Source organism: Mustela lutreola, chromosome 4, assembly GCF_030435805.1.
Source record: "Mustela lutreola isolate mMusLut2 chromosome 4, mMusLut2.pri, whole genome shotgun sequence".
Lineage (NCBI taxonomy): Eukaryota > Metazoa > Chordata > Mammalia > Carnivora > Mustelidae > Mustela > Mustela lutreola.
Genome location: NC_081293.1, coordinates 54,004,690 through 54,032,365, shown reverse-complemented (window position 1 = coordinate 54,032,365; position 27,676 = coordinate 54,004,690). Strand labels below are relative to the sequence as shown.

General features: G+C 34.4%; 1 protein-coding gene across 3 annotated transcripts in view; it reads right to left on the bottom strand.

The window, feature by feature from the left end:
• MICU1 (mitochondrial calcium uptake 1) overlaps positions 1-27,676 on the bottom strand; it is a 244,368-nt gene that overhangs the window by 105,677 nt on the left and 111,015 nt on the right. For all 3 annotated transcript variants that reach the window (XM_059169978.1, XM_059169979.1, XM_059169980.1), the window contains one exon: positions 5,722-5,836. In XM_059169978.1, coding sequence (XP_059025961.1) covers positions 5,722-5,836 — 115 coding nt within the window. The remainder of the gene's footprint in view (positions 1-5,721; positions 5,837-27,676) is intronic.

Below are 27,676 nucleotides of genomic sequence, written 5' to 3'. Positions count from 1 at the left end.
AGACAAACCATAAGAGACTCTTAATCTCAGGAAATAAACTGAGGGTTGCTGGAGTGGTGGGGGGTTGGATGGGGTGGCTGGATGATGGGACATTGGGTAGGTATGTGCTATGGAGAGCACTGCAAATTGTGTAAGACTGATGAATCACAAATCCATACCTCTGAAACAAATAGTATATGTTGAAAAAAATTAAAAAATTAATTAATTCACTAAAAAAATTAAAAAATTAGATTTAAGACCATCAGCTAATGTTGCAGTTGGTTAGTGCAGATAATTAAGCCATTAATAATCATACTTCTGTATTCTCAATTCTTATTAAGGAACAGAGGCTTCTTGGAAATTATTTAATAATAGTAATTATTAACAATCTCTTTATCTTGCCCAGAATGAATCTAGACTTTATTGCTAAGTAGTTTTTTACTAAATACTTAATATTCTATATAATGCAGATGCTAAGGCTCATGTAGAAAATTCTTCAAGTTAATCCATCAAACCTGATCACACAGATATGTGATAAAGCAACAGAATGTGTGAATTAGGAATAAAGGGAAGATATAAATACATAAATTCTGAATTATAAGAAGCCAAGCTTATGTGGAAACTGATTAATTGAAAAACACATTTCCTTCATTCCAGTGGTACTGGATGCAGACTAAAGACAATAACTACAAGTATTGTTTTCAAGTTATGGTATAAACAGCAAAGATGCGTCTTACATTTGCTAAACTTCCTTTTGGAGAAAATTTTTAAGAAATGTTATAGTCTTGCTTTGTCACTTTGCCTCAATCAATGCTTTATGTGGAATAGATACATCTATAGTGAATACCATTAAAAATTTGTAGTGAATACCATTATAACCCTGTGATCACTGTCATGCAGTTTACATTCCAGGTAATCATACATAAATAAGAAAAAGAAATCAACTCTATAGAACGTTAAATGCTAAGTGCTAAGGAGAAAAAAATAAAGTAGGAAAGGGGTTTATGAGGTATATATGGTTAAGTGTGTGTGTGTGTGTGTGTGTGACAGTGTTTAAAACTTTTAAAAGTATTTTAAAAATTTCAGTTGGCCAAAGATGGCTCCCATTATCCAAAGCACATACAGATTAGAGTGAGAAATTATGCCCTGGTGATTAAAAGTACACAATATTTCTGCCAAATTGGTTGTTACTCTTGGTGGGTGTCCAAGATATTCTTGTTTAGCTAAAAATCAAACTTCTAAAAAAGTTTAAATAAGAAGAACTGACTCTACTTAATAGGTTAAATGACAATAACATGCTTTTAAAATATTTATTTATATAATATGCTTTTTAAAGAAAAGCTTCTTTCTTTTCTCCCTTCCTCCCTTTTCTTTCTTCATTTCTTTAATAAGGATCTAACTTTATTTTACATCGTTGCCTACTCTTTTTTTTCTTTTAAAGTTCTATGCCCAATGTGTGGCCCAAACTCATGACCTCGAGATCAATAGCTGCATGCTTCCCTGACTGAGCCAGTCAAGCACCCCAGAAGAGCAGCTTTCTTGTTCTTATTTTTAGCAGCAGTAATTATAAATCAAGAAGGGAAATGAATGACTTGCTATGTATAGCTGTCAAATTTTATTTTCGACAACATAGTAGAGCTTTTAAAGTATGTGGAGATCTAAATGTCAATCCATTTGGGCACAGAGTTCATATTCTTCAAAATGATGACAATTTCTTGAACAATACTGAGTCTATCAATTTTGGAAAAAAACCCAGCTATTTAGAAATATGACAGTCCTGCACTGTCTGGGTTATGCTGTTTTACATTGCTCCACTGGTTTTCTGCTAGAAATCAGAACAGCCCCTGTTGTCCACCAGAGTTAATAGATTAATAAAAACGCTAATTCACGTCTCCTTGTCCCAAACCACTCCTTGGAAAATCTTCTGATGTTTAAAGAACTGCATTCTCTCCTGTAGGATGATTTGGGAACCATTTAGTTTGTCTAGATTGTAATGAAATCTTGTTAACCACAGGAAGATGATCCACTGAGAGCCTCATTTCTTATCATCCTAGCTGCAAGCTAGGACATGGGAAAGAACTGATCTCAGTATAATCCCTATGGCGCATTTCCCCCCACAGTGGTCAGCTAGGTAAGTAGACAATGCAATGTGCAACGTTCAGATTACCAGACTGCTTGAACTGCCCATTACTTACAGGAGAGTTTATGACCAACCTTCTGACAGCCTGAGAGAAAGAAGAGGCACTATGTAAGTTATGGCTTATCACTGCTAAACATGTGACCATAGACATAAAGCCAATCAGCAGGAGCCTAGATGGTGCAATTGGCCTGGGTTCAAACCCTGAATCATCTACCTACTCTGGAACTTGGAACAAATTTTTTTGTATATAACCCTCTGTATGCCTCAATTTCCTCACCTGTAAAATGAAGATAATAATAGTACAAATATTATAAGGTTGATGTGAGGAAAATATATGTGTAACTGAAGTTCCCAAAAGAGAAGAAAAATTATCTCAAGAAATAATGGCTGAATTTTTTCCAAATTGGATGAAATGTATAAACCCACAGATCTAAAAAGTTAAAGAACCCTGAGGCAGGAAACATGAAGAATACTAAATCAATGTACATAATAACATAAATGAAACAAACAAAAACTTTGTTCCAAATTGGGCAGTGGCTCTCAACCAGGGATGATTCCTTCCTATCCCCAACCCCCAGGGGTATTTTGCAATCCTGAAGACATTTCTGATTGCCACAATTGAGAGAGGGAACAGGTGTGCTACTGGAATCTAGTTGGTAGAAACCCAGAATGTTGCTACCTCTTACAATGCACAGGATAGCCCCAAAGCAATAAATTAATCCTGCGTCAAACATCAATAGTGCTAAGTTAAGAAACACTAGAGGTGGGGCACCTGGGTGGCTCAGTGGGTTAAGCCTCTGCCTTCAGCTCAGGTCATGATCTCAGGGTCCTGAAATCAAGTCCTGAATCCGGCTCTCTGCTCAGCGGGGAGTCTACCTCCCCAGCTCTCTCTGTCTGCCTCTCTGCCTACTTGTGATCTTTGACAGTCAAATAAACAAAACCTTAAAAAAAAAAATAAAGAAACACTAGAGGCATATAATCATCAAAATGCTTAAAACCATTGGTATAAAGAGAAAACTTCAGAATCATATCCTTATATTTTCTAATTCCTGACAATATAGAAAGCACGCTTGACCCTTGAACAACACAGGCTTGAACTATGGGGGTCCACTTACATGTGAATTTTTTGATCAGTACAGTACTGCACATGTATTTCCTCTTCCTTATGGCTGTATTAAAAACATTTTCTTTTCCAGTTTACATTATTGTAAGAGTACAGTATATAAACATATAGCATACAAAATATGTGCTAATTGAATTTGTGTTTTCGGTAAGGTTTCCAGTTAACAGTAGACTATCAGTAGTTAGTTTTGGGGGAATTCAAAGTTTTTTATAGATTTTCAACTGTGGGGGTTGGGGAGTTGTTGGCCCCAGAGTTGTTCAAGGGTCAACTGTATGTGACATTGTAATACTAAGTACTTTTTGTAAATCACCCGCTATATTTAAGCTAGGAGATGGCCACAAAAAGCAAAGGTGCCTAGGCCAGTAGAGGTACTTGGAGTGGTTTCCAGAATTTACCGGTCAGTGCGATTTTACCTGCCTTAAACGGCTGAATTAAAGGAGTTACACAGTGTGCTTGGTAATCTGAACGTTCTGCTCTGTGGTTCTTCTGACGCTTTGAAAGATAAGAAGGTAACAGGACTAAATAGTAGCTATAAATTAAAATCTTATTTCAGCTCAACAGACATTTACAGGGACTACTGCCACTGCACACAGTATTATCAGTACAGTTCTCCAGGCTGGTCTCTTCATTTAAAGAAGTATTTTCTGACATATCATGCCTATTGAATGCAAATTCTATTCAAAGTCACAAAAAAGGCTTAAAAACTCCTATCAATTCTGCTGTTCTTTTTTTTTTTAATGACAAGATTTACGGATCTTTCAAAATCAGGAATGAAATCACATTCTGTGATAGGATATCAAGAATAAAAACCCAGGCAAGGGCACCTGGGTGGCTCAGTGGATTAAGCCTCTGCCTTCGGCTCAGGTCATGATCTCAGAGTCCTGGGATCCAGGCCCGCACCTGGCTCTCTGCTCAGTGAGGAGCTTGCTTTCCCCCTCTCTCTGCCTACCTGTGATCTCTGTCAAATAGATAAATAAATATAAAAAAAAAAATAAAAATCCAGGCAGAACTGTAAACTGTAAAATATTGGGCACTGAACTAGGTACTTCAGATCCATGATATTACAATCCTCAAATAAGTTAATTTGCATTTGATATTATTGCCACCTTCACTTTGCAAACAAAGCAGATGAACAAATTCACTGACTTGCCCCTAATCACAAAGCTAAGAAGTGGTGGGCCAAGATCTGAACTGAAGTCTACTGTGGAAAACCATGCCCTACCAAAATAACAACTAGCTTTAACAATACTCAACTTCAGATCATAAGTGTTCTTTTTTTTTTTTTAGCTCACTATTCTGGATCTTTTAACAAATCGATACATAGCTACATTGTTAGAGCACTGGTCCACCACATGAATTTATTCAGACACTTTGGTATCCCAAAGACAGCTGTGGTAAGGCATATTGGCCTATATTTCTTCATTTTTCTGTCAGTGGAGGGAAGAAGGGTAAGAATAGGCAGAAGAGCTATGGCAGGAGCTGTCTATTGCATATGTCATTTATTACAAACTACCTTAAAGTTTTATCTTTACAGATGACTAGCCTAGGGAAGGGAGGAAGAGGCAGTTATTTTTGTTTGATAAGTGACACCTGAAAGAAATTTCAGGATCACCTCTTTCAAACATACGAATCAGATCTCTTTGGTTCAATTTAGATAGATTTTTAAAAATTTTTTAAATATTTTATTTATTTATTTGACACACAGAGAGAGACTAAGCATGTGCACAAGCAGAGGGAGCAGCAGGGAGAGGGAGAAGCAGGCTTCTTGCTGAGCAGGGAACCCAAGGCGAGGTTTGAAACCCAGGACCATGTGATTATTACCTGAGGTGAAGGCAGACATTTAACCGACTGGGCCACCCAGGTGCCCCAAGTTAGACAGATTTTAATAAAGTATACAGAGAAAGCTAGAAACATACTTTTTTGGTTTTTCTGAATGGTTAGGGAAAAAAAAAGCCATATAGAGTAGCATATTTATCAAACAAATTGTTTAGTTTTAAAAAAAATCAGCAATTCATCAGTGTTTTAAATGAGTCAAATATGAATTTTGTGTTTTAAGAAGTAATCCTCTAAGATTCAAAAGTGAATATTCAACCCAATTGCAAAAACTGAGCCAATTTTCTTCTTCAGTGGAGAAATGATAGATCAATATGTGTTTTAATGAGGAAGTAGAAACATTAATAAAGGCTATATAGCACCAGGCAATGTATAATCTATTTTTACAAATAACAGGGCTTCAATCACTTAAAGGCGGATTTAACTTTTAGGGTTTTTTTTTTCCTTACCTTTACACTGACACTTTATTTTTCTTCCTTTTCTCTCAGGTGGTTCTATATATAAGTTATACAGAATTCAAACATATGAAATTATATGTAACTTATAATTCATTAACTCTACAAACATGTTGTTTCCCCTCCATCAACTTTTTTTTATAGTCCTGTAAGCACCCTATAAATGAATAAAAAGAAAAATTTATACTTACTGGAAAGAACAGTTGTAAGGAAAATGTAGTCCGAAAAAGATATGAGTCCACATTCTCCAAGTGTGTAAAATATACTGCCTTCATCAGCAAATTTTTCTCGTTCCTGGGCAATTTTCTATTATATATGGGTCCCACCAAAAGAGAAAAAGAAGACATAGCAGAATGAGAATACAGAGATCAGTCACCACTTTTATGTAACAGTTTTATGCTATTTATCATAAGCAATTCTCTGATGGCCATTCCAAATTAATGGATCCTTTACAGTTTTCAAGAGGATTAAAATTATAAGACAAAAGATGATTTTGTCTGTTTCAACACTGACTTAATATGAACACTAGAAAATACTTTCAATTTTATGAACTTCTGCTATTTGACATATACTGACTCATTCCAGGACTGGTTTTGTTTCTAGGGTTTAAAAACAATCCACCTAGGGGCGCCTGGGTGGCTCAGTGGGTTAAAGCCTCTGCCTTCGGCTCAGGTCATGATCCCAGGGTCCTGCGATGGAGCCCTGCACTGGGCTCTCTGCTCAGCGTGTAGCCTGCTTCCTCATCTCTCTCTCTCTCTCTCTTTCTCTGCCTATTTTGTAATCTCTGTCAAATAAATAAATAAAATCTTAAAAACAAACAAACAAAAAACAATCCACCTGGATTGTTGAATGAGTATATTTTATACCTGAAACTAATACAACACAGTATGTTAACTATACTGGATTTAAAATAAAAGCTTAGGGGCGCCTGGGTGGCTCAGTGGGTTAAAGCCTCTGCCTTCGGCTCAGGTCATGATCCCAGGGTTCTGGGATCAAGCCTCGCATCGGGCTCTCTGCTCAGCGGGGAGCCTGCTCCCCCCCCCACCGCCTGCCTCTCTGCCTACTTGTGATCTCTGTCTGTCAAATAAATAAATAAAATCTTAAAAAAAAATAAAATAAAAGCTTAAAAAATTAAAAACAATCCACCTTTTTTTCTGTAGAGGCATATAAAGTAGGAAAACCAAACCAAAACAAAATGAAATCAGTACAATTTGCCCAAAGTCAGCTAACTGCCCAAGAAAAACTATATTACTTGGGATCATAAATGGGTGGGTAAGTAACTATTTTCAAGGACCACATAAATGCTCATAAAACTAATTTCTGAAATACTAATTTTAATTTTTACCTTTAGACCCCAAGAATCTTAGGTTTGGAATGTAGGATAGTTTGCAGAGCAAAGAGCACCTCTGAAAGATAATGGCAAATCAGATGAGCATGCTAAGATTTAGGCATGACTTAATTTAATTGTATTATTGATACCTTGCTGGAGGCGCCTAAGTTTTAGCTATTTGATGAAACTCTCCTAAAACTTAGATTTTATTCTAAGTATATATTAATTTTCTTTAATCTATAAAACACACAAAGAGTTAATTCTTAGCCTTAGTAATGGTGTGTCTGGCAAGTGGTCTCCTGCATGTTTAGGCAAAGCCACTCTGTTTTCTGAATTTCTAGCGAAATGATAAACTGAGTGGTGACACTGAAGATATTTTCAAAAACTGAAAAGGATCCACCAAAGAGTTAGACTTGGAACTAAGTTCCATAAATTCTGGACCAACTAAAGATAGTCAAGGAATTATTCTGGGTACCAAAAATAGAAATAGGAGGTTTTAAGAACCCAAAACAACAAAGAGCAATCAAAGTAATAATGTCATGCAAGCACAAAATAAGCAGCAGCATTGCAAGCACAACCTCTGCAGGAGTATCATGAAAACTCAATCAACAAGCACCACCACACCAGCATCCAGGTACACAACTATCCAAGAGGTTACCTCTGTCTAGTGAAGATCCCATCATACACCACAAAAGAAAGAAAACTAGTTAACCAATTGAAAATTCAAGGACCAAATGAATCATCATGGTCTTCTTAATAAACCTTTCTAAAATAGGCTCTATTGGGTATTCGCTTATTCATATGAAACAATAACCTTAAACAGGTTAAAAAGTCCATAGCTGAATGCTAACAAAGCAGTGAGATTCTGACGGTACGTTCTAGTTAGGAAAGGACTTCTCTGACTCATCTGTGGTGGAGAGAAAGCACGGTCCTGCTTGACAACATTGAGAGATTTCTTTGAACTGACAAAAATGAACACAGTCCAATGTGTTCAAATTAAAGTTAGATCTCATATCAACTTGATCTTCTACCAAGAGACTGAACACAAATTTCAGACCAAAAAAAAAGCTACTGGAAGAGAACTAAAGCAGCAAAACCTTTCACTGGGAACTTAACATTTTAATTTCTCAAAAAAGGGAAACAAACGGTTACATTTTTACATGACCCAAGACACCATAAAATAAAGTATGTGAACAAGAAAAAATACATAAAATGAGAACAGGTTCCACAGGCATAACATTACTAGCTAGAACAATAAATACGTATAAAAGCTGAGTACTTTACATTAATTATGTAATGATCGTACAGAGAGATTGCTATAAGCCAATAAAATAAATACTGGGATCCAGAAGTTGAGAAACACAAAAAAAGTCTTTTAAAGAGGCAACTAAGACAAAGGAGGATATCTAGTATTTTTTTCTAACAATCATCTGGACTATGCTGCTGTTCCAAAGATGACAAAAAGAAATCTAATTCTGTTGCCAACTTTTAATTTTGATATAATTTCAAACTCAGGAAAGTGGAAAGAGCAATATAAGAAATTATACTTTTTTCCCTCATTATACATTTTACCTACATTTACCAACAGTTTACAATTACCTTAGATGCTTTATCATTTTATATAAACATTCTTTTATACCTCTGAAAGTTCAATACGCACATCCCTTTACATTTAAATACTTCACTATATACTTCTTATGAACAAAGACATTCTCTTACAAATTTAATAAAACCAGGATATTTAATACTGATACATACTATTATCTTATCCATTCTTTTAAATTTAGTTAACTATTCCAACAATTTCCTTTATAACTATTTACCCCAGCCCAAGATGCAATCCACAATCATAAGTGTGCTTACTCATACTGTCTCTGTAATCCAAAACCGCTTTTTTTGCCCTTCTTTATTTTTTCCTATGGAACTTTATTATCATTTTTGATTGTAGGAAAATTTATGTAACATCAATTCACCATTTTAACCATACGATATAAATATGTGGGTCTTTGGGTTTTGCTTCTTTTACATAACATGTTATCTAGGTTCATCCATGTTGAAGCATCAATTAATACTTCCTTTTAATCACCAAATAATATTGCATTGAATACATAACGATTTGTTTATCCATTCATCCATTAAAAGCTATCTGTGTTGTTTTGAGCTTTCGGCTATTGAGAACAGTGCTACTGTGAACACTCATGTTCAAGTATTTGTTTGACTATCTGCTTTCAATTCTTTTGGGTATGTGCTTAGGAGTGGAACTACTGGGTCACATCAAAACTCTATGTTGAAGTTTTTGAGGAATGGCCAAAGTGTTTCACAAAAGCAGCTACAACATTGACATTACTACTACCAATGTATAGAAGTTCCAATTTCTCTACACAGTCATCAACACTTATCTTCCTATTAAAAAAAAAAAAATTATAGCCGGGGCTCCTGGGTGACTCAGTCTGATAAGTGGATGCCTTCAACCCAGGTCATGATCTCAGGGTCCTGGGATCAGCCCTGTGATGGGCTCCCTGCTCAGCAGGGCATCTGCTTCTCCCTCTCCCTCTGCTCACGCTAATAAGTAAAAAAATCTTAAAACAAAACAAAAAAAAAAAACTATAGCCATTCTAGTGAATGTGAAGTTGTATTTCATTGTGGTTTGATTTACATTTCCCTAGTGCCTAACAATGCTGTGCTGTGCATGTTTCATATGTTTATTGGCCATTCATATACCTTCTTTGGAGAAATGTCTATTCAAATCCTTTCCCTATTTTTTGAATTGGATTATTTGTCCTTTTGTTATTGAGTTGTAAAAGTTCTTCATATATGCTTTTTTTGTTGTTGTTGTTGTTTTTTTAGTTCTTCATATATTCTGTATATAAAATCTGTATCAGGTCTGATTTTTCTCCATTCTGTACACTTTCTACTACCTCGATAATGTGCTTTAACACACAAAAGGTTTAAATACTGATGAAGTTCAATTTGCTTGTGCTTTTGATGTCATATCTAAGACTCCATCACCAAATCCAACGTTATGAAGGTTTACTACTAAATTTCTTCTAACACTTTGGTAGTTTTAGCTTTTACATTTAGGTTATTGATCCATTTTGAGTTAATTTTTGTATATAATGTGAAGAAGGGATCCAAATTAATTCTTTTGCATGTGAATATCCAGTTGACCACACACAGTTTGTGGAAGAGACTATTTTTTGACCACAGAATGGTCTTCACACCTTGTTGAGTATCAATTGACTATAAATTTGTGGGTTTATTTCTGGGCGCTCAATCTCATCCCATTGATATTTATGTCTATTTTATGCCAATACCACACTCTTTCTGTTTATATAATTTTAAAAAAATTATGGTAAAATGTACATAAAATTTTTTATTTTACTCTATTTTTATTATTTTTTAAAGGATTTTATTTGAGAGAGAGAGATAAAGAGAGAGAGAGAGAGAGCATGAGATGGGGGAATGTTGAAGGGAAAAGCAGACTTCCTGCTGAGCAGGGAGCCCGATGTGGGACACGACCCTGATCCTGCTCAGGATCATGACCTGAGGCATGCTGCTTAACAAGTGAAACACCCAGGCACTCCTGTACATAAAATTTTTTAAAGTATACAACTCAGTGGTAGTAGGTACAGTCACAATGTTAAATAACCATCACCACTATCTAATTCCAGAACTTTTTCATCATCCCATTTGAAAACTCCTTCCCCACTCAATAGTCACACTCCACTGCCCGGCTTCTTCTAGCCCCTAATTTACTTCCTGTCTCTAAGGAGTCATCTAGATATTTCATATAAATGGAACCAAACAGCTATTTTCTCAGTAGGCTACTCTGTAGATCACAATTAACATCTTAAATTTATAACAATCTAGTTTGAATTAATACCAACTTAGCTTCAATAATATTAAAACAAATTCTACTCCTCTAAGGCTCTCATTAAATATTTTCATAAATTACATCTTTATACTTTATCTCCTTAACACAGATTTATAATTATTTTATGCATTTGTCTTTTAAATTACACAGGGGGAAAAAGTAGTTAGAAACCCAAAAATACAATCACATTGGCTTTTATTTACCAGTGTTGTTACATTTCCTGGTGTCATTTGTTCATATAACTTCATGTCACCACCTAGTGTCCTTTCATTTCAGCCTTAAGGACTCCCCCCAACTTTTAAAAAATTTTTATTTATTTGTCTGAGAGAGAGAAAGAGAACACAAGTTGGGGAGCAGCAGGCAGAGCAGGCAAATGGAGAAGCAGGCTCCCTGCTGAACAAGGAACACAATGCAGGGCTTGATCCCATGACCCAAGATCATGACCTGAGTCGAAGGCATACGCTTTACTCACTGAGCCACCCACGCGTCCCTCTCATTAGCATTTTTTAAAATAGGGTAAGACTACTAGCAACACTTACTTTCACGATTCTTTGTCTTAGTTTTTGACAGTTTGATTATAATGCGTAGGTTATCTGTGAATTTATCCTAGTGTAGATTTACATATTTCATTAATATATGAAGTTCTCAGCCATTGTTTCTTCAAATATTGCTTTCTTCTCTTCGTCCTTGCCTTCTGGAATTCCTATCATACATATGATGGTGCACTTAATAATGTCAGAAGGATATCTTCAACTCTCTTCACTTCTCTTTATTCTTTTTTCTCTAACACTGGATAATATTAATTGACCTATCTTCAAATTCATGGATTCTTTTTCTACTGACTGTTCAAATCTGCTATTGGACCTCTTTGGTGAAATTCTCCTTTTGGCAATTGTACGTTTCAGTATCAGAATTTTTACTTGATAACTTTTTGAAATTTCTATCTCTTTGTTGATATTCTCTATTAGTTCATACATCATTCTCATTTCCTTTGAGTTCTTTTCCTATGGTTCCTTTTAAGTTATGGAGTATATTTAAGACAATTGATTTAAAGTCTGTAGTTAAGTGTAATGTCTGAGCTTTTCTATTTCTTTTTCCTTTGAAATGGACCGTACATTGTTCCCTGAAAGCAAAATTTGTTGAGAACTGTTGAAAACTGACATTTTGGGCACCTGGACGTCTCAGTTGGTTAAGCAACTGCCTTCAGCTCAGGTTATGATCCCGGAGTCTCAGGATCAAGTCCTGCATTGGGCTCCCAGCTCCACGGGGAGTCTGCTTCTCCCTCTGACCCTCTCCCCTCTCATGCGCTCTCTCTCTCAAATAAATAAATAAAATCTTTTTAAAAATTATACATTTTGTATAGTATAATGTGGTAACTCTGGAAATCAGATTTGTCTTCTCAGGGTTTGGTGCTACTGCTTGAGTGGGTATTAGCTATTTCTTTAGTGACTTTTCTAAATTCTTTTTAAAAAAATATTGTATTCTTTGTCAAGCATGGTCACAGAAGTCTCTGTTCCATTAACTTAGTGGTCAGCTAGTGATTTAACAGAAATTTCCTTAAATTCTTGGAGCCAAAATATGTGTTTGGAACACTCTCTAGGTCTTTCAATACTCTCCAGGTTCTTTCAATGCTTAGCCACTATTTAAAAATCTGCCTTTGCCTTCACTTCTTGCTTGCACAGAAGCTAAAAGGCAGCCAGAGGTGAAAGCTTAGGGTCTCTTAAAGGTTTCCTCTAAGTATTCATTCAGCTCTGGACATGTAAGGCCTTCCAGATTCCTCAGTATATGGGAGAACATTTCAAAGTCCTTGTTCTCTCACCATCTCCAGCTGTAGCCTCTTCATTCCCAGGTTTTTTGGTTTGTTTGCTGCTTGTCTTGGGCTGCTGTGGCTACTATATTTAACTTTAAATGCTTTTGACAAATGCCACTTGGGAGGCCACCCCAGCTCTAAGAAAGTTCCAGTGTAGGCAAAACAAAGGCAAGCCCAAAAGCTGATTCCTCATTGACCAGACAGGTCAATGCCCACAATCACATTCTCTGCACTGCTCCCTCTGGCACAAGCAATTTGTACCAGGAATAGTTTATCACTGCCATTATGCTGGTGAGTAGGGAAACAGTTGTCAAGAAAATAACCCCACAGCTTTATCTTAACAAATTTCAGCATCTTCTTTCTTCTTTAAGCATTCCTCTGGTTGTTTAAAGTCTTCTTTTTTTTAAGATTTTATTTATTTGACAGACAGAGATCATAAGTAGGCAGAGAGGCAGGCAGAGAGAGGAAGGGAAGCAGGCTCCTTGCTGAGCAGAGAGCCTGATGCGGGGCTCGATCCCAGGACCCTGAATCATGACCTGAGCCAAAGGTGAAGGCTTTAATCCACTGAGCCACCCAGATACCCCTAAAGTCTTTGATTAGTTAGATTCCAGAGATCTAAAAAGTTGATTGATAGTTTTTGCCAGCTTACCAACTGTCTCAGTGGAAAGATATAGCTTTGGAGTTACCTACTCTGCAATTTTTAAAAATCTCTTTGTACTTTTTTACCTTGAAATATTTGAAGAAGATCCCTCAATTTAAATTAGACAGATACTTCTTCATGATTACATTCATATCTATTATAAACTAAGAATTCATATTGTTATCTCTAATTTCATTCTAATACAATGGGGTACAAAGTATTCTTACCCCATACATACTTGTTATTCCCTTCTCCAACAGGGAGAAACTGTTCCCATTATCTTCAATATATTTACTCATTTGCTTAAGCTTAAAATATACAGAAAGTAGCTTCACAATTGTTAATCATGTCTGCAAAAACCAAATGTATCATCTATACTTCAGTATCTGTTTTGTTTTAAATAAAATACACTTTTGGTGAGATGCACAAATCTAATGATACAAACAAATGAGTTTTATAAATATATATCTATCTGAGTAACCCCCACATTCCCATCAAGATACTGAACATTGCCACTGGAAACATTTTCTTTTATGCTCTTTCACAGTTAATTTCCAAAATATTTTTATACCATTGACTGGTTTTGCCTCTTCTAGAACTTCCTCAAGCGGAGTCACCAGTATATACTCTTTGGTGTACAGCTTCCTCAGCTCAGCATAATGTTGCGGAGAAACATACTGTATTTTTCAGTAGTTCATTTTTATTGCAGAGCCTCAGATCCTCTCCCTGTAGGCTCTCCACAACAACAGTCAGTATCAGATATTTGGTGAGCCACCTTAGAGAAAATCTTCATCCTCAGTCAAGCTAGATGGCGAAGACTTTAGCCAACCTCTGATTGCAACCTTATGAAAAAGCTGAGACAGAACCTTCTAGAGAAATTGCTCCCAAATTCCTTACTCACAGAAAGCATAAGTGACAAGAAATGATTATTACTGTTTTAAGCCACTAAGCTTTGGATTTACTACTCAGCAAGAGAGAACAAATATAGTCAAATACATGCATTAAAAATATTTCCTGCTAGTTTTTGGCTTATAATTTCTATTTTATTTTAACAATGAAAAGTTTCAATTTTCATTAAGTCTAATTTTTTTCCTTTGTAGTTATTGCTTTTATATCCTAATACATTTTGCCTCTCTTTAGTCCATTAAAATAGTCTCATATTTTCCTTTAAAAGTCTATAGTCATAGATTTTACATCTAGGTCTATGATCTATTCCAAGTAAATTGTATGTATAGTGAGGGTCGGGGTAGGGTTTATTTTTTTAAAATATGGATATATAGTTGTTTCTAAACTATTTGTTGAAAATACCTTCTTTTCCCCATTTAATTACTTTGGCACCTTTGTTAAAAATTAATTTACCATATAAGTGTGGCTTCTTTTTCTATAATACTTTCTGATATGAGCAGGCCACCTTCTTTTGAAGGTCCTTTGATTACTAACAAAGTGCATGACTATTTTCCAAAGTAGAAATAAACATGAAATTATGTGAATGGTTGAAAAGGTAACTGAAAACTCTGCACAAGATGCATTTGGGGTTATGGTTTAGACTTAGCCACCTCCACTACAAAACAGCTGTGAAGTGTGCGAACATACCTTTGATTGTATACTGATTGAGAATTACTATTGGAACCTATCTCCATAGGGTCTAAATAAAAACACCTTACAATGATACTTTAGTAAGTGTGAGTTTTTCCAGGAAAGCATCTCTTCCTCTACTGCCTTACATAGAATATGCCCATGTCTGCAACCCTCAGTCCTCTAAAGGAGAGGAGAAAATATTTCTATTTGTGCAGCTGTATATGAGATCTCTGATGAACTGAGTAGAATGATAGGAAGAAGAGGCCAAAAGGCCAATGTGCTCCATAAAGGAAAAAGCTGAAAACATCTGAGCGATAAGATATAGAAGGAAAAAGGACCCTAGAAATGTGAAGGAAAAAAAGGTGTGTGTGGGGGGAGCATATCAAAGTCTCTCATTTTTCTCACTTTTCCTAAGTGGAGAAAAGGGAAAGCATATATGCACATATATGTGCACGTGTTTAAGAGAAAAAACAGAGAATGTGCATGTTGTGCAATAGCTCCTTAAAAATGGGAAAGATGTGGGCGCCTGGGTGGCTCAGTGGGTTAAGTGTTTGCCTTCGGCTTGGGTCATGATCTCAGGGTCCTGGGATCGAGCCCCACATCGGGCTCTCTGCTCTGCAGGGAGCCTGCTCCCCCCACCCCCGCCTGCCTCTCTGCCTACCTGTGATCTCTGCCTGTCAAAGAAATAAATAAAATCTTAAAAAAAAAAAAAAAAAAGAAAGAAAGATGTTCAAAGAGGATTTTAAAATCAGCCACCCTTTTCAGTGTGCCCTGAGCAATGTAATCTTCTAATCCTTTCTTAAAGGTCTACAATGTTCTTCCATGCTTCTGGAGTTGTGGTGGGTGTGGAAGGAGAGGGGAAGGAAGTTACACGTATGGTTTTCAAGGCACCCATTTGCGAAAGAGTGGTTCAGGTGCATTTAAGATTATACACCTAATTAATTAACTCAGAGAATTTATAAATGGGTTAAGTATCCATAACTTCAAAGATGTTTCTTAAAAACAATTCATGACATTAATTGACAATACCAAAAATGCCATAAAACTATCAAATTTGATCTCTCAAATTGTTGAAAGCTAAGAGAAGAATCAAATAAATACATTAAAATTTGGGAGGAAATGAGAGTTACTACAATATGAATTTTTAGACTATTTGGTTTTTATGACAGCTTCTTAGGGGGTCTTTATAAATCAAAGGCCTGATTCTACCATAAATAATATTCTCAAACCAACTAGCCATGGTACATAGGGAATCTGTAAAAATGTAGACATTTGAGTTTGATATTGAATAAAATTTTAGAAGTCCCAAAGTGTGGTAAAAATGGAAAATTCAGATTCAAGGAAGGAAAGTGAAGGGAAGGTTTCAGTTATTTTTTCTTACTCCAAAGTCTTATCAATCTTTAATTCTGCGCATTGAGAATGTCAAATAAAATGTTTCTTCACTTATTCTTTTGAATAATGTTTAATCGATGGCTAAATTTTAAGTCACTTTTTCCCCTAAGCAAATATCATTTATACTTCAGGGATGAAATGGGGGCATAGTCCAAGGAAAACATAATCTTCCTTAGCAGATGGGTAATAATGTCCACTTTCTCTACCTCAGAGGTAGTTATTTTATCTTTTGATATTAATGAACATTTACATAATAGTAATGAACATAGATAATGTATTTTTACTAGGAAAATCTATCATAACGATTTGTATTTAATATAAGTAATAAACTCAATGTAAATAATAAACATTAGACAAACTAAAAGGAAGAAATTTCTGTATAAAAGAGTCAAAATAAGTAGAATATATTCCAAATCCACTGTAAGGCCACATAATGTGAGATTTATATATTAAAATACAAGTTTAGCCAAAAAATTTATAGTAAAAGTCTAAGAGAAACTTGTTTTCACCTTAAAGTTCCTAAGGTATGATTCTACCAAGTCTTCAGTATATGTGCTGAAATGTAAGAGCAGTAGGTGTTTTAAAAAGACTGTAATTGCAGATACCTTCCAGGGCATTATGCTATTTTATTATTGTTATTTTTAAACTACAGTTGACACACAGTGTCATATTACTTCCAGGTGTACAACACCATGATTCAGCAATTCTATATATCATATTTCATGCTTCTTAAAAGTTACATATTAAATTCTAGTCAAGTCACTTGAATCTCTGAAATTAAGGCTGAAATGTAGAAATGCAGATCAACTGATCAGAATAGCATTTATACTAAATTTACTGACAAATATTACTCCTTTTAAAGAACATTATGCAAAATATTTCAAAGCAATGTGCTCACTGACTCAAATAAGGGAAATTTAACTGTTTTACTCTTCACTTGTATGAACTAGTCTAAAATCTTATGTTTCAAAATTTAAACCACAACTACAGACTCACTATCTTTAAACATTCAAATTACTGAAGTTAAGTAAAAACAAATAAGGAACCTCATAAGGGTCTTGGTATTGACCTCAACTGCATCATATCCTGATTCTTTTTATTATTTAGAAACTTAATTAGAAACTTGAAGCAAATCATATCCTATACATGTATAACTGTTATACCTCTCAATGAGTCTAAAACTGAACTGTTTGGCGCACCTGGGTGGCTCAGTCTGTTAAGGACACAACTCTTGGTTTCGCTCAGGCCATGATCTCGGGGTCATTGAGACTAAGCCCCACACTGGGCTCACCACTCAGTGGAAGCCTGCTTCCTCTCTCTCTGCGCCCCCTCCTGCTCATGTGCATGTTGCTCTAAAATAAATAACTTAAACAAACAAACAAACGAACAAAACTGCACTGTTTTACCAGGATGGTTTTGTGCTAAAGCATCCATGCTCTGGTTTCTGACTAATCGCATAAACTTGTATAACACTGCCAAAGTTGAAGATGCCATCAGGAGCCTGCTTGGGACTGGGAGTTCCCATCATGATTCAAATTCATTAATACTCAATATGCTCAGTGAATCCTAACTTTAACAGGGTTGACCAAAATAGGGCCAATAATTTTGCCTTTTAAGATTCAAGGGGATGAAGCCAAAAAGAAAAATCCTATCTAGGAGTTTAATCCCATTATTTATCCTAGTTTAAAACCCATTTTTCAATTTTGACAAAATTTCAATCAGTTTGAAATAAGCTTCCTATCAAATAGTAGTTGGTGGATTATGCCAGCAAAACAGATGCTAATATATCATCTAGAACCTCAAATCATCTCTGGTTTCTAGAAAAACCTGTTAACACAGCTTTACTATTTAAATTAAGATGTCATCCTTTATGAGACTGAGAAAACTGAACTGTTTTAAAATTAACATTTCCCTAGATGATGGATATACATTTCAAAGTCTATCTAAATCCCTTAAGAACTACTTGAGGTTGTACTTCGAAAGCAAGGTAATAATAATAATAATAATATGTTTCTTCCAGAAAATGCAATTTTGACCTATCATTTCTAAATGACAAAAAGTATTTCTGCATAAGGCTTGGGTTGGGGCAGGGAGGGGAAGCATGTTAGAAAATTCGGCAATTTCCCCATGCAATTAATGCTCATACTTCATTATTTAGTTGGTGCACAGATGCCAAAGCCTCGGTAAGATATCCATCTTAAACAATCACATTATTCCCAATCAAACAGAAAATGTTGCACAGTTAAAATGTGTATTCTTCCTTCCCCTTCCCATACTTGAACTTGCAGAAAGGTAGGAGTTGGGAATGTGTCAGATAAAATTAAGAAGTTTCTAATTTAGAGTAGTTTGTTATCTCCTGACTCAAAGTCTGCAACCTTTTCAAAAGTCATAGAGCATTTGAGACAGACAAACAGAAATGACTGTGCAACAAACTGTGGAAGGTGAATGCTTAAGATACCGTAAACCTCACGCTGCCAGAAAGCCATTCTCTTTTCAGTCCCAATTCTAACCACTTTAGCTCTGAGAACAACTCCAAATACCTATCATGCAAATGTTTTCCTAGTTCATTAAAACTAGATGGCTACAGAGAAAATGGACACAATGAAGATGCTTTAAAAAAGAATGGCAGAAGATTTGATTAAAGCAGTGATTAAAAAATTTTAAGTCTCCTGGAATAACACTCACTTCAAGGAAGTGAGACAATATTACCAAACGGATTTATTTCAGTCTTCGGTATCTGATGAGGTGTTAGCAAAACCTTAGAAAAGGAAAACTGTCAGCTCTATTATTTCCTACCCCGTTATGCCCACATACTTGCTTCAAAGCAGCAGCAGGTAGGAGAATCTATGTTTTACTCTTATTGATTATTTGCTACCTAAATCTAAGAATTTAATTTTGAACTCTGGCCATTCAAATCAATCAGTACTGAAGAAAAGTGTCGTGGACTCAGCAGCAGTCTTGGTTTCAGTCACATAAGTTATAAAAGGCTTCCCTATTCATGGAAAAACCACTTCAAAAATTTTGAAAAGTCAGTAAATGCAGCATCTACTCTCTCCCATTTGGAAAAAATTATTACAAGAAAAATATCACTTCATAAAAACTGAGAGTTTTCCTCTGAGGATCACGAACCATTCGACACTGTTCTAATAACTACCATTTCCCAGGACGGCCTTAAGATGAAGAATTTTTACATCACTTTGAACACTTACAGATATCCCCTGAACACCACTGACCATCAAGGGTATATTAAGAATTTAAAAATTAGAGTTTGCATATTTTGTGCTGGGCACTGTGCTAAGCACTTGAATTACATACACCTCTTTAAGCCTTCACTGCAATCCTATGAGATAGATAATACTACTATCTGTATTCCACAGAAGAGAAAACTGAAGTACAGAGAAATTAAATAAGTAGTGGTAGCTCATGATGCTATAAAATGGCAGGATAGGTCATAGATTGACTCTAGAACCATTATATGTTATATTGTATCAAATACAAGAGAATTACTTCCAACTTCTGAAACTGTTAATGGGGGCTAAATATTTTCAAAGCAAAACAAGAGTTCACTATTGTAAAATATTAATCCTGGGGCTTAGCTTGTATCAGCTCAGTTATCTTGAAGAGGAAAGTCTAGTTAAAAATGTAGGTACACAATGTATTTTTATGCCTTGACTTGTTCAAATGTGTGTTTTAATCATTTTGAAAATGAGTATCATTTCAAAAATGTAATGGCTCTTTATGCTCTTCTTAATTAATAGTTGTTAGTCTAATCTATAACTGGGAAATCTTTTTATTTGAGTTTGGAATTTTAAAAAATGCATCATGACAAAGACAAAGAGGCAAAGCAAAAGCTATCCTCACACATTCTCTGCAATTAAAGATCATCAACAGATGTTTAGGCTAAGTTGAGAACCCATTTTTATTGGAACAGGATAAATAAAATGTTCTGAGTATCTTTCCTTTCTGTAATCTCAGAACATGTTACGTATTTGTGCTAAAATAATAAGACAAAGGAAGTTACCTGGAACCAAGTCCTCCCATGTCAAAGTGTATTTCAAATCTTGTTTCATGATGGAAAAGTGAAACATGAAGGTGTTAGAAATACAATGTGTAGTCATGTTTATGCTTTGAAATCAATAATGAGAAATCAAATGGGTTGTTGGCTCCAAGTTCAAACAAAACAATGTAAAATAAAAATATAAGAAGACAAATCAATAGATGTCTGAATATTTGTGGCAACCAAGTAAACTACACCCTCCTTAGGAGCACTTAATGATTATCTATCATTTCTTTTTTTAACTTGAATAATCAAACACATGAATTAAATCAACAGAGTTTAGTAGTGGTGGAACTCAGAGACTGGAAAGAGACATTATGAATACTCCACACAGCAATATAAATATATCACACCATTCATAAGCTGCATCTGAAGAATAGCTCTATGCTACCAGAAAAACAAAATGATTCCAGCCTTTCCACAGGCAATAAGAACTTAGCATGCAAAGGACAAATTCCTGTTAAGGAAGCAAGCAAGAAAGCTCTTTTCTATAAAGTAACTGCTCATTAACTTTTGGAAGCTTAAAGGATTTATGCTAGTGTCACCAAAATGAGTGATATTACAGTGATATAGATAACCAATCCCCTATTACCTAGTCTATTTTTAAAAAGTTTATTATTTTCAATACAAAAAGCTTATTCACAAGATATTCTTAATAAAATAGTAAAACTTGACTTTGAATCCTTACTCAACAAATCATATCACCTTCGAGAGTCAAAATTTAAAGACCAGTGCTCTTCTGTCAACTATGGTGGCTGATTACCCAATGCTGCAGATTCCAAAGACTTCCAAGCACTTAATCAATTCCTACCTCTTTTCTCTTCTCATTGTCTAACAGGGGTATCTATGTGAGGCAAGTCATTTTAAATTTTCAAGCCTTAAGCCATAGAACCATCAAAGGAAAGGAAGAGTTTTTAGATGCCTTCTACAAATTGTCCTGCCACAATTACAGAAGCAGAAGCAGCCTTCCTCAAACACAGGTAGTAAATATCTTATCTGATTTACTCTTCTTAGCACTACGCATAGACTGGTTGTACCACAGCTATTCTAAAATGGAATCTCCAGGTTTAGAAACATTGATACTGGAATTATCAATAAGTTATTTTGACATAATCATTCAAGTATTCATTGGTTTGTTTCAGACTGCAGTTAAAGGCAAAAGTTCATCAACTGCATCAACAATAGGACAATTGGTTTGGGGTTTGGTAAGTAGACTACTAAAAATATATCCCATTTTTAAAAAAGGAAGCATAGGGAAAATGTTACATAAAAATAAAGAGCACATTGTTATCGTTAATTATATCATTAATTATTTTAAAACCAAAGATATGTTAATTTATTTTAGTTTCTATTTCTATTAAGCAATACAAGAGTAATGTCTTTTTAAAAATAAATATTTTAATAATTTATAAATTATAATTCAAGAGTCTAAGTCTTCAACAATCAATTTAAAAAGTACTTCTTAGGCCAATCCTTGAAATTCTCCTTTGCTAGATTACAATCTATATATTCCTTTTCATTATTTTCTTCATGTATTTGCTTACTTTTCCAAGGTAAAGTTGTTGATTAGCTCAAAAAAGCTAAATAATGCAGTCTTTCTAAATATTCCATTTCTTGTGAAGCCATTTTATTGAATGAAGAGCTACTTTATTTGTATTGTATCATTGAAGAAATCTCAAAAGAAAAATTAATTTTCACTTGAAGTTACTGTTGCCTCACCATTCCTGTTACAGTTTAACTAAGAACATGACATCCAACTAAGACTAGTCAAATGGCCCAATTAACTGAGTATCCCTTATACAACACAGTGGTAACAGTTCCTTGATCTTCCTAACACATACTGTTAAAACTTCCTTTTAAATCATGCTAGGTATTATATTCTCAAGGGCCAGTGCAGTGTTGGATTGTCATATTAAATATAAAATATGTTGATTTAAAGTGACAGGAAATGAATCATTCTGAAAGGAGCAGGGAAAGACATGAGCATGCACTGAACCTTTGTCCCTGAAGCATTACTATGGATTTTGGAACATTAATTAATTTAAAGCACATGCTGCTGAGTCAGTACCTGCCAGAAATCCTGATCAGAAGATGAGAAAAAGAAAAAAAATGGACATCATTTGATTACATGAACAAAAACTCCAAAAATCAAACATATATATCACAAAGTATTATAACATATAAGGACGAATTTAGATCTGTAATAAAGTCACTGAACACCTAGAAACAGGAAATGAAAAAAACATAGAAATGTTTTATATATTATCCGCTAGGTATAATAAAACAGAAACCTCAATACCTCAATTCCTAACTTCCCCCAAATGAAACACACAACAGTAGAAAAACTTCATAATATTATAAAAAGGAAACATATGAATAATAATCTGTTTCTAAAAGAAATGGGAAAGCAACATTTCATTTTCTGTCATGGGAAATCAAAGCATTTCTTTAATTAAGGTTTCCTACTAGGATGTCTCATGGATATAATATTTTTAAACTTCATGACAAATTTATTGATTTACCACCCATAATAAAATACAGGCAACCAAACTCCGATCAATTCAAAGGATTAGTAACTACTCGAAGAGTTTAGAATGACTACTTAGAAACAGGACTCCTGCAAAATTATGTTCACTAAATGAATTACTATTCACATTAGTGATAAAAAGCCAGCCACCATGGAGGATGGCATGTGATTAAGCAGTGTAGGTTAGCTGATTTAGCTGGGCACACCACTCCAAAATATCATCTATCAAATGGGTTTAAAGATTTTTTTTTCAACAAATGAATTTCACTGTGAAGTAAAATTCAACCCAAACTTACCATACTTCTCAAAACAAGTTTAGCAGAGTGATAAAAGTTCTTGACTGAGAAATATATGCTATTAGCAACTTACAAACTTAAGGCTGGCATTGATGTGACAGAGGCCCAGAGGATTTTACAACACAAGGGTGAGATGAATTACTGTGAACAAATGACAGCTCACTCAGATATGAGAAAACAAACCACAGATCTCTCTTTAGCTCATGGACTTGCTATTTAATCCCAGCCAACTGCTCCTTATAGAGAGCTCAAGGAGATTTTTATAGCTGATTTAACTAGCATGGAGAGAGCAATTAGGCAGAGGAGATGTTATTCTGTAGCATTTCATATAAACCAAGAGGATAATATGTATGACAGCAGTAAACTCCTTTTATAAACTGAGTAAAGGGCTCGAAGTCATGGAAAGTAGCTATAATTTGTAAAGCCAGATACTTTACCATATTGTCCTGATTCTACTGAGAAGATAACTGATACTAGAGGTTAAATGGTCTCTTATCCAAGGTTACCTATCAAGTATGTGGCAGAGCCCATTTATGAATACAGAACTGTCATATCCAAAGTCACACTCTTTTCATCCTGTGCTATTACATACTAAGAAGTACAGCAATCCATAATGTTGTATTTTTCATACTCAAGTTCAGCATATTTACAACATCTACTAATTCACACATCTGTCAAATACTTAGATGCTCAAAATGGAAATCCTTTGGAAAATATTTGAGACACCGAAGCCAGATTTTCTTAGGGCTGTAGTGTGTTAAAAAAGAATTATATTTACTAATTTGTAAGAGAAAAAATTGAGAAGATGGTTTAAAAATAATTTAGAGAACTATGGATGAGAAAGAAGAAAGATGAGCAAACAGACTAAAAGGAAAACAGAAAACTGCAACAGGTGTCCAAGGATTTCTTGAAATGCTGAAACAGAAATGTTGAGTTCCTTGGTAATGCAATTACATTCTAAACTTTTGCTTGTTTAAAGACTCACTACAGTAAGTGGCCCTATTCAAATGATGCTACATCCAACATACAACCAATCAATATTTGAAAGTATAGTTTGTAACAGGAACATTATTTTCTCTAATAGCTTGATGACAATGAGCCAGGATCCAATTTTTCAGATATAGATGACAGTGCACACTTTAAGAGATTGTTTCAATAAAAAGGAAAGATAAGCATTTTTCAAAATGCCCTGCGGTGTTTGTGGTGTAAAAGGAAATAATGGAGCAAATAAACATGAAGTTGAAATTCTGATTCTTAAATTTAAGTATTAAATTTTATATATTCCTTATATTTTCTTTCTTTAAAACACTATGTGGTTTCTCAGGTTAATAGGGGTTTCTAGTTGTACTTCATTAAAGCAGAAAAAATTAACTTCAACATGCTTATCAAAAAGAAAGTGAAATACCAAGGAGTTTTCTTTTGCACAAATAGCACTAAGGTATTAAAATGACTACTCAACAAGAGAAATTCCTATTTACAAATAGATCATATAGACAAATTGCTTAGATATACGAATAAGATATCACAGTACTTAAGACAGTGAACTCTGAAGCCAGACTACAAATTTGGAATCATACCTCTACTATTTACTAGCTTACACAAAAAAATTCAAGTTACTTAATTATGTAGTTTCTTATTTGTAAAATAATGATAAAAGTAGTAATCTATCTGAAAGAGTGGCTGTATGGATTAAATGAGTTATATGTAAGCACTTAAAACAATGTGTAGGAGTGCCTGACTGACTCAGTATAGAACATGAGAATCTTGATCTTGGGGGTCATGAGTTCAAGCCCCACATTGCACATGGAGCCAAAACAAAAAAAAAGAGTGTAGCAGGTGATAAACCCTCAGAAAGCTTCAACTATTCTTCTTCATAGTTATTATTAGTAATAATTCCTGAAGGGGCAAATAGAGTCAAGTATTTTTCATTTAGAGAGTTTACTTTAAATTGTAAAAATAAACAACTGACAACCAATGAGTGAATATGTTAATGTGGTTTTTAAAATGGGCTAAATCTTTAGCTTTAAAATAAATACATGAATATGAAATTCACATGGAGAACGTCAAGCTTCCAGGAATTACAGGTTCTCTGCTATATGAAAGTTGCTTTATATCACTTCTCTTTTATGAAAGACCTATGCTGACACGTGTTTTTGCTAGCTGAGAAAAATCCAAAGAAGATTTTTACTTTTATGAAAATGGTAACAGTTCCTTTGCTTTATGCTGTTTCAGCTTAATGAAAGCTTCCATAGAAATGCTCTACTTTTAGACAGTGGGGGAAACCTATGCATTCTCTTAGAATCTGCTATATTTTTAAAACAAGAATTTCCCTACTACAAAAGAAAGACAACAGAGGTGATATACTCTATTGTGAAGATGGAATTGGTAGTGCAAATAAAAACAGAAACATGATGAAAAAAAATACAGTTCTGTCTATATATTTGTATTTATTAATAGAAAAACATGAACAAATACATGAATTCAACAAGAATTTAGACTTAACTAGTTTCATCTTTGGAAACTGAAAGCGAGAAAGGAAGATGTGCCTAGGGTACAATGCAGAACTCATAACATCATAACCTGCTATATAAATGTGAGCAGAATTAGAACAGTTCAAATAAATGTGAAGATTCATCAACCTCTTGTCCCAGGGAAATTTCAGTCCCCCCCTTTCCTAATTTACATTTCCTTGATCTACAATACATTTCACATTACTATGCATGTCAAGAAGTAATATATTTGCCCTTATTCTATACTAAGATCTTATCTATGATATGAAGTAAATAAACAACTTAAGTAAAACATTAAGAGTATTATGTTATAAGGAAAAATATGCTCACATTCCCCTTAGGGGACTATCATTTTAAAGTTCATTTATCAATATTTATTAAAGAACTTTTACCTGGTAAGCAATTAAAGCATTTGGTCACATTAAAACTTTGATGTTTAACTATGGCTCCCATCCTTTTTTTTTCTGCTGGTAACTTTTCCTGTTATAAACACTTGTAATCAGTATTTCCCTTTCTAGGCTTTGACCATAATTTCATCTCTTTCACCTCTTTCAATGTCATTTTAAAAAAATAACGTCATTTTAATTTGATGTAAAACCTTTTTCTGTTCCATGTATACAAATATTCTTGTAGATATCATAAAAGAGAAAGGAATGCAACACACATTAACTCTTTCTTCCACACTGGAGAGCTTCTAAAGGTACTGTAAATACGAGTAACGAAAAATTCAGACTAGAGGCAAGCTTTCTGACATGTTCAGGGAGTGGTTGGGGGAAAAGGGAATTTGATAGGGAAGGAAGCATTACAAAATCTATCTCTGAAAAAGAAATACATGGTAAAATGTTAACAGTCAACAATTTAATTTCAATGGGCAATTCATTGTTACTTGACAAAGAGTATGAGCTTTATAAAGATTTTAGAGGAGAGAAGTCAGAACTCTGGAATACAGGTATTAGTTGCTTAAGAAACAATTTTACCTAGACTATGTAGTTTTCTGCTGTAACTTAAAAAAAATAAATGGTGGTGTCTGGTCCAGAGAGTGTTGTCTACTACATACAACAGGAACAGAAAATCCAAAACAATTTCTATCTTTGATATGCTAAGGGAAAAAAGGGAGGGCTAAGAAAAACAGGAAAATAAAGGGTATAACAACTTGAAATAAGCCACACCAATAAAAAATGCAACTAAATCATTAAATGAAAGAAATATTTGATGATTATGTATTATAAAGACTCCACTTACAAATACTTTATTTTATAGACCAGTTATTATGTGATTAAAAAATTAAACCCAGAAAAAAATATAGTTTTCATTAAAGAAATAACCTAAACTTCATGAAGTAACTGTATTAACAAATCATAGAATGCACAGACATTACAAGGGGAGGGTGATTTTTTTTTAAAAGATCTATGATATATGACACTAAAACAAAAGCCAGACTGTATTTTCTATTACCATCTGTATAATAGTGCTAGTACTCTATAGTGATAGTCAAATACCCTTTAAGAGAAAATCTGAACTTTCAAGCTTTGAGGTTTTTGAACTTTCAAAACCTAGTCTGAATATCTTTTAAAGTATCACCAATCTACAAAGCATTTTCTTAAAATGAAGGGACACTATTGCCTCTTTAAACAAGGCCTGTGTTAGTAGATAGTTTTGAAATGCATAAATGATGCAAGTGCCAATAATAACATATTTTATGACTTTTCTACAAAGGAAACTGCTACTGAGAGTAAAGAATTAGTGTACATTAACATAGGTAGTGATGGGCTCTGAAAAAAGATCCTCTCCTGAATTTAAAAGCTGCTTCATCAAATCCAATTTCACCATCAGCTGAAACAGGAATGTTTCATTTTACTTAAGGGCATTTTCTAGTCAAACAAAAGAAGAGAAAAGATGAGAGGCACTGAAACAAGAAATAACTGTCCAGTTATTTCTCAGTATCAGTTGGGCCTTCTACTTTGCATTTAGAGGTTATATGAAATTCAAACACAAATGAGAAAACTGCAAAATGATACTATTTCTACATGTAGATACATTTTTACATTTGTTCTTACTTTCAATGACAACAAGGTTAAACTGCAATTCAATTAAAAGATAATAAAATAAGGCAGTGTTACCTACTGGTCAAA